This window comes from Pholcus phalangioides, unplaced genomic scaffold (genome assembly GCF_987345545.1).
Source record: "Pholcus phalangioides strain wild (caught in Gottingen) unplaced genomic scaffold, Ppha-v1.0 ptg000032l_1, whole genome shotgun sequence".
Lineage (NCBI taxonomy): Eukaryota > Metazoa > Arthropoda > Arachnida > Araneae > Pholcidae > Pholcus > Pholcus phalangioides.
In genome coordinates, this window is record NW_028301622.1 from 6,482,039 (window position 1) to 6,491,150 (window position 9,112).

Consider the following 9,112-nt stretch of genomic DNA (forward strand, 5'->3'; position numbering starts at 1 on the left):
ACCAGATCATTGAATCTCAGTCATCACTGCTGAGAGGTCAGGACAGGGTGGTTTCTCAGTTGCATGGCATGGAAGCGATGCAACATGAGCAACACAATCAGGGTTTAAGCTACGGTCGCATTTTTTGCAAAATGCAAAAGAAAATCGTAGAATGCGAAAAAAGTAGTAGCCACTTTCGCAAAAACGCATACAGGAGGTAGGCAACGAGTAGACATCTAACCATCAATCATTACATTAGGGGTCATTCAAGTATTACGTCGGAATCGGGGGGGGGAAAGGGGGGTTTCTGATTTGCTGACAAGGGGGGGAGGGGTTTTGAAGGTTGCTTACGTTATCAACCACCCTTTTTGAAGATATGAAATATTCTAAGCTGCTGACTAAATTTTGCTGACAAGGGGTGGAGTCAGTGTTTTGCTGGGAAGGGGTCAAAAATGGCTAAAAATCTGCTGACTTGAATGGCCCCTTAGCATTGTAACATTTTGCTAAAGCTTTTCCCCCCCATTTTCGCTTTTTTGCGAAAGAAATTTTTTATCCAGCTTAAACCCTGAACACAATGTGATGTTGCAAATGCAGCATGATATTGCTGTGATTCAACAGAGAGCAATTATGGAATCTGACCCTGTTTGTGTTCAAACTCCTAGTGGTATTTTTGGTTTTCGTTAATCTAGTTTTCTTAAGACATAAAATATGTCCAAACAAGTAAAAAACTTTTTTTTTTTAAAAAGGTTTTTTCTTCGTTCTTGTGAGTTTTGCTAAGCATGTTTTTAATTTTTTAGGTCATACTCTGGAGTGTTTTCTTTATTTTTAGATTGTGTGTTTAATTTACTCTTTAGTTTGATTTTGTCTGTGGATTTTTAGGACTGCACATCATTGAATTTGCGAGATATGTTTTTATTTCTCCCAAGGGGCCGTTCAAGTATTACGTAATCAAATTTTTAGCCATTTTTGACCCCCTTTCCCTTGTAAGCAAAACCCTGCCCCCTCTTGTTAGCAAAATTTCATCATCAGCTCTGCCCCTCTGAATCCTAACTCATATTTTCATAAAGGGTTTGGTCGATGACATAAACATTATCCAAACCCCCTCCCCACCATCGATGATGATGTAATACTTGAATGACCCCCAACCTTTTTAATTTTCGTTGTGCATTTTCGATTGACTTAAACTTTTTCCTCTTTCTCATTTCATTTTCATTGTTCTTTTGTCAGGTTTGTGACGTTGTTTCTTTGTCTATAATCAATTTCTTTGCCCACGTGCTCATATAGGAGGGAATACCTGTTGTGGCTGGTTTTATTGGTCGGAATAGTGGCACCATCTTTTGTGAAAATTGGAATAAGTGATGCTACTAAGGGTTACCCACAAGCATCCTCCTTTCTCAGTTTTTGAATCTGGTAACCCTAGTGTTGTATCTGATTTTTCGGTGCTGCCATCTCTACTTCAGGAGTGAAGTGTAATTAAGGATTGAATATTTATACGATTTGTAGGCCTGTCAACACAACACATGTCCTGTGGGTCACTTGCAGCCAGCCAAGCTCTTGGATAAAATGTGAGTTGTACAGACCAGAGGGTCTCATTAAAATGTCAAATGTAACCTGCATTGCATCAGTAGCTAAATACAGTTACATTAGTGGGTGACATGCCACTTCACAGAGTCAGCAATATCTTTACGGGTGTGCCCAAAATTGTTCATGAATATAGTGAAACGCCTATATAATCATACTTAAGGGACTGGGGAGACATATTGTTATAGATAGAATGAATATGCAGTAGACTCTAGACAATTTTGGCACATATCAGATAGGAGTGTGATGGATTACTGGAAGTTAATTGAAACAGTCTATTTGTAAATAATGCAAAATTCTGTGCACAGAAATACAGTGACATTTTCCCTCTTCTATGTTCAAACCCCCCCCCCCCCCGCCAGACTGAGAATCTACTGTATTGACATTATAAAGAGAACTTACGTCAGCATCGATGGGGGAGGGAGTTTACGATCTGCTGATTTTTTTATGACAAGGGGGGATTGGATAATGCTTACGTCATCAATCTCCCTTTATGAAAATATTAAATATTTTTAATGGCATCTTACTCGGTGCGTTAAAAGCGAGAAAAACCTTTTGATAATTTGAGGGCACTTGAAGTAGAATCCCCACTATTGTAAGCCCTACACAGAACCACTTTGGTGATCTCTAAATGTTTCGCGGACTCAAATGATCTGGAAATGTGCCACGCATCACTCAAGTGATCCATAATTATATGCTGCGGATCACACTCAAATAATCTGAGAATGCAAATAATCTGCAGCGGGTAACTTGAGTGATGTAGAACCACACTAAGGGGCCACTTAAGGGCTCTGGAATTGTACCATGGGGCATTTAGGCGAACTGTAAATGTGTCGCTTGTTCATTTTTACAAAGTTATAGGTTTGAGGAGGGCAGGCCGCATTAGATAACCCCCAGGGCCATATTTGATCAGCGGGCCAAGGGCCTTTATGCGATTTATCATTATATGGCTTACAGGGTGGGTCGCAATGAATTTATTAAAAATTAAATTTAGCCTTTATAGCCTTCAAATAACATTAAAATTTGCAGAAATTGATTATAACAACATATAAAGGTATTTTCTTCCAAAATTTCAATTAAAAAAACATTTTTTACATTAAAAAAATAAATTTTTGATCGTCGGGCCCAAGCTGACCAAAAATTTTATACTTTGGTGAAAATTTTACAAGAAAATACCCTTTATATATATATGGACTTGTGGTCCCCCCACCTGTATACGCCTCTTATCCCACCAATATGCATTAGGATTCAGAGGGGCAGAGCTGATGACGAAATTTTGCTGACAAGGGCGAGTCAAAAATGACTAAAAATTTACTTATGTAATACTTGAACAGCCCCTTACTACCCTTTAAAAAAGCATTTAAATCAACAGAAATTGGTTACTATATTATATAAAGGGTATTGTAAAATTTTTACGAAAGTATAAAATTTTTGGTCGGCTTGGGGGACAGGGCTCCTGAGAACCCCCCCCCCCCCCACAATCTTCAGTGCAAAGTTGTATTATTGACATAGGACATTCGCCTCTTCCCTCAATCATTCAATGAGTCTGTATCTACTCGTGAGGACTAGGAAGTTAATATCGTTAATTGGTATTTATTTTTACAACAGTGTTGTAACTACACCATGCAACCAGGGCGAAGTCTCAAGCTATTTAAATTAAATGTGAAAGGGTCATGTTAATTTGCCCCACAGCCTGAGGTATAGCTCCAATTGATGCTTGTATAAAACGAAACGATCAATTTATTTCAGCTTTATTTTTCTTTCTTCCAGGAAGGAGAAACAACTGAATACACATTCCTGTTTACAATTCATTCCTAAATCTTATCGAGCTCTTAGGTCAATCGTTAATAATCGTTATCCCGATTAGATTAACTATCTTATATCAAATCAATTCACAAATGCATAAATCTTATCAGTTCAAAGCTAACCAAAAAGGAGATACAAATTGTATATATATATTTAATGTTTGTGTATAGTGTGAAATACTGTTATTCTCATTGCTGATTAGGTGAGCACGAAGCCAGCAACGGCGCAGCTCTCGACTTTGCCAGTTCCGTAGCCTTCTTAGTTTTCTCCAGAAGCTTGCCAGTGTTGTCCATGAAACTCAGGTTCTTAGTTTCCTGGTGTACTATGTGGGGCGAGAACATGGTCTCGAGGACGTGACGTAGACCCATGCAGGTACGGTTGATGGTACTACGGAACTTCCTGGTCATGTAGGCTTCTATTGCTCTGGACAGGTACATCCTCGAGGAGATCCATGCCTGGCGCTGGACCGTGGTTTGTCTCTCTTCGCGCGGCTCGTACACACACCTCTCTTCGATGACTGCGAATTTCACGCCTATGTTCCATGTATATGTGGTTATTGTCTTTCGTGCTGGGTCAATGATGGATTCTTCTATTATGGGCTCGTTTTTTATTGTCAGTTTCGTCCCGAAACAGGGGATTCGCACAGTCTTTGTGATCAACCTTTTAGTGTAGAGTCTCCCATCCTGTATCCTCCTTGAAATGATGTCCTCGCTCTGCACGTGCTTGCTGTAAGGGTTCGGGTACCTCACCCAGAAAGCCCTCGCCACTTGGTCCCACGAGAATTGGAAGAAGTCGCTCCTTTCGCAGAACTTCACCATGTTAAGTCGAGGGGAATGTTGTTGATTGGTTGGTGTAGGAAGTTCGGTGCCGGAACTGGGCGACGACGGCGATCAAGGACATGCACCGATCTCAGGTGTTGGAGGTGAACAGCACCGGCGGAGAGGCGTGAATTAAAAAATTGGGGTTGTAATAATTGATCATCAAAATACTTTTTTGTATACGGGAGAAGATTCAAAAAATTTGTGTTAAAGGTACGGAGAAGCTGGAGGGAGAAAAAAACAACAAACAGTAATATGATCACATGTGTGAAGGAGGAAAAGACCGCACTGTACGATACTGATTTAAAAAAACGTCTGAATATCGTGATCCATAATCGTTTCAAATTTACTAGGACATCTTTGAGGAAAAACTGACCATATTTCTTCGGGATTCAGAATACGGGACATTGATTGCTTAAAATGATGCCAAAGGTTAGCAAAGTTGCCCAAATAGCACATAAGCAATTTGAAACTCACCAATGGCAGGAACCAGACCAGCATCAGACTTTGATCCCCATGCCCAGCCCAGAGGGTCGATTGTGGGATTAAGAACGGGCCAGGTTGGCCTATGAAGAAGGGGATAGAAAAGACTTGTGTGCGTGTGCATGATTGTATTGTGAATGAGGAAAAAGAATTTGTCAAGTTCGGTTAAATTGGCCATGGCCTATGAAATTTATGCCTGGTTGAAAGTCTTCCCCCCCCCCCTCCCTTTTTTTTTGCAAATGACACCACAACCTGAAAAAGGAAAAGAAGACATTTGGCATTTAATTGAACATCAAAAGTTTAATGAAAAGTGATACATTGATACATATCAACTTGCGATTATTTACCAATGGCAGGAAATCAAACCAGAATAATTTTTTTTTCCCCGAGCCTGGCCGTGGCCGTCTCTATTCTACTGGGCCTGCTTGTGCGTTTCGATGACGTCATACGAAGAGGCCGATGGTCGGAGCATCGTCTGCGCGCTATCCCTGAGCCTGGTAGAATAGAGACGGCCCTGGCATGGCCCATAAGGGCCATCTGCGGGATTACAAACTGTAGCCTCGGGAATTACGTATGAAGGGAAAGACGAGATATTTCTACGGTGCGTGCAATCGCTGATTAGTTAAAAACCTGAACTTCACGTTTTTTAACCAATCAGCGTTTTCACGCTACACAAGGTGCAGGTAACCTGCTCCTACGAAAAACCCGGCTTTAGGGCAATTCTAAAACGCCATATATATGTGTGTATTGGTTCTAGATAATTCAAGTATTACGTCAGCATCGAGGGGGTGGGAGTTAAGACGCCTTCATATACGAGCGGAACCATCAGGCATTCTGGTCCTCGCCGAAGGGTTGCTGCACGAAATCGTCGCTTCGGAAATGACCGCCAAACAGAGGGGAAAAAAAATCGCTTCGGTAAATCTGGCATAGCAACCTAACAGAATTCCCCGCGCGCTAAAAATGCTTGGCGAAAGCGTATGGAAAATTCAATTTGTGGGAGAAACGAGGAATTTCAAGGAACGGATTTACTATGGGAAATAAACCACGTTTCACGAAATTATTGGTAAACAACAGGTTGAATTCGTAACAGTTCGTGTGATGACGATCAAGTAATTAATCTTAAACACAAAAGTATATAGCACAAAAAAAAAAATTCTTAACTTTTTTTCAGGTTTTTAGTGAAAATAAAATATTCCTATTTATCCCTTACCCTGATCCTTAATTTCAGGATAAAAGGGGCATACAAAAATATATATAGTCAATTTAGATTACATTAAGAAAATTTCTTCTGGATATTAAATGATTGTGTGAAGTTAAGGATTTGATAAACTACTGCCTCTAGATATTGGAAATTTAGTAAAAAAATTCTTAAATATTTTAGGAGCATTTATTTTACCAGAATTTTCTTCAGTAAATTACAAATTCTGAATAGCACACACAGGTTCAATAATGTAAACTGACGAGCTCAGTGAATAAATTTATTTATTAAAAAAATATTCAAACATAATGTACATAACTGATGAAAGCAAGATTTTACAAATATCATTCACAATTTCACATATTTTTCTACACCATGTAAACAATTATTACGCTGCTTTAGAGTACCAGTAAACTTACTTTGGGAATTACAAAAAAAATATGCTTAAATGATAGAAATATAGTTATTTTCTTGAAACTGCGTGACCCAACAGCAATTAATCTGGAAAAAAAAAAAAATTATATATATATATATATATTTTTTTTTTTTTTCCCTTCAAAATCAATACTTTAAGAGAGCCAAGATAAAAACCAAGTTTCGGTGGGTTAGGAACCTGGAACAAGGTCGGCACAGCAGTTTGCTTTAACTTCTTGCAGTCATCTTGCCTTTTCAACTCATAATGTACCTAATTTAAAAAGGGACAATAACGAAAAATTACCACACAGCCTTTTTTTATACCTTAATTCAAAGTAATGTCAGGTAAGTGCATATTGCATCACACATAAGAATGATAAAACAGCATAACATACATATTTTTAAGTGATTAATATGGTACAAATATTAACGTCTAAAACAGTCAAAATTCCTTTTAAGGGATACACATCTGTTTTTCAAAGATGAAAAATTCTGCCCCAATTTCTCAGAATAGGAATTAAAATCTTCATTAACCATCATAATTAATCTCTAAATACTGGACACCCATGGAATTCTTAATACCTATCCTTAAAGTATTTTCTTCAATTACAGTAATGGGCATGTCTGAATCTGCTCTAAAATAACGCATCTGAATTTCCAGTAAACATAGTAAATAGCCTATTGATATCCTAACAGGATCTAAGAAGAAACATAATCTAAAAGGATGCAAGCACCTTTACTTTATCACTAACAAACGTTGCATAGATTTGGACCTCCCGCAGTCTTCCGTACTCTGCCACGAAGCTGGGCTAGAAGAGATCTCATCAAAAGGATAAGTCCAGTGGCAAATTTCTGGTGCTCATTCACTAACAAAACAGTGTAGATTTGAACCTTCCGCTTACGAAATTGCCTAGATGTGTATTGAGTGAGCTGTGTAATATAGAGCTTTTCTATGAATTTGTGAAAAAGAGCTTGAGATGGACGATCTGACTGAAATCTGTAATCCCTATAAAACACTCCCTACTAATCCCTGCCATTCACAATACTAACAAAAACAGTTACTTGTAGCAGGACTTGACAAATCCCACCAGGGCGCCATGGCGATGAAATTCCATTACAGATTTTATAAAGTAAATCATGTGATAAGTAAATTTGAGTCTTTTAATTTCAAGGCAGCATGTGTCTCCTAAAGTAGGAAAAAGATATAGAAAGTTGAAAAAAAAAAAAGCATTATTCATTACCATTTTATTTGAGATTAAGATCACCCTTGACTCCTAAGAAGTTTGACTGGCATTAATTTTTTTTCCCTCTTGATTTGTCAAACCCTGACTTAAATTTTTTTTGTTTGTTTACATTTTATATTTCGTATATCATTGAATCTATTGTGTACTTTTGTTTTACACATTACCAGTTTATTATTACTTCCATAATTTTTTTCATGCATGGTTATTTGTTTCTTGTTCAACGAAATTATCCTTTAATTAATCAAATTAGCAGTACATCTAAATGGTATGAACAGAGTTTTTGGAACATAACCAAGGTTGTGTGATGATAAAGGAAAAATATCAATGGAGATGTATTCAAATGACGATGTGCTAAATAAAAGTAAGATAGCAATATAAAAAAACAGTACGTTATTGAACATTGAAGTTATTTTCATGTGTCTGTATGGTGTTGGGTCTAAGAAAAAAATTTCAACATTTCTGCTTCACAATACTTAAATGTGTTTTTCTCAAAGTGATTACTGGCGAATGATTTGACATTGTTATGCAATTTTTCACACTTACTAAGCTATTATAGGGATATAGATAGAATTTTTGAGATTCATTGAAAATTTTAAAAATGTTTAAATTCAAGAAAAATTATAAAAAATGTCTAAAATTTAAGAAAAATTATAAAAATGTCTAAAATTTAAAAAAAATAGAAATTTTAAATTCCTAATTTGAAAAAATTACTTTCCATCATACTTTCTTGAAACCCCAAAGAAATTGGAATGTATTATTCTTGAGAAAGAAGAAAAAAACCAGTTTTTGCATGGGCAAAATTTAATCCATGAGGTATTTGTTTCAAAACTCATGCATGTAGTGCCAGTGAAAAAATTTAAAAACCTTTTTCCAAGCAAGATAATGATTTAAGCTGAACATGCAATTAATTTTAAAATAGTAAGATTAAATTAATTCTTTGTAATTAATTTGCAAAGTAGTCACTGCATGTGCCTTGCAGGAAAGAAAGAGTGCTCACCAGTCCAGTAACACAAACAAATGATACCAATCACAATTTTATAGTCTGTTAAAAGAATTATGGGGGACAGAAAATGAAATCAATAGAAATACGACGTCTATCACATTAATTTTTAATCCCATTAAATTTGATTTTCAGTGAAGATACAATTTTAGCTAATTACTCCCAATCTGCAAGCGATAAGTCGCCAAACCAGCAGAGCTACAGCAAGCAAGGATGATTGAAGAACCAATTTCCAACTGATTTGAAATCACCTTGTTCTCTTAGTTGAAAATGCCAAAATTAAAACATTTCTATTTTCCACAGAAATATCACATGAAATTTTGCCTCAAAACATAACAAAATAAGTTAAAATTCATTATAACAGTAATTCGTCGTAGTAGCGATAAATCGCCAAACTAAGAGCCGAGAAAGTGAGCATTCCACGATAAATTCATAAATAATTTGAATTTAAATTAGTTCTCTTGGTCAAAATTATGTACCTATGCATCTTTTCTCTTAAACCAAACGGAACAAAAAACCGGGAAAATGATTGAAAATCACCATAACTTTTATATCTAAACACACGTGAGCAATGGCGCCAAATATCGTC

At 36.8% G+C, this 9,112-nt stretch overlaps 1 protein-coding gene across 1 annotated transcript; it reads right to left on the reverse strand.

Annotated features, from left to right (window-relative positions):
• Window positions 1-3,295: 3,295 nt before the first annotated feature.
• prel (preli-like) lies at window positions 3,296-4,788 on the reverse strand. Its single transcript, XM_089253194.1, has one exon. It carries the CDS (start codon window positions 4,182-4,184, stop codon window positions 3,555-3,557), a length of 630 nt encoding a protein of 209 aa, XP_089109320.1. The 5' UTR covers window positions 4,185-4,788; the 3' UTR covers window positions 3,296-3,554.
• Window positions 4,789-9,112: the final 4,324 nt, after the last annotated feature.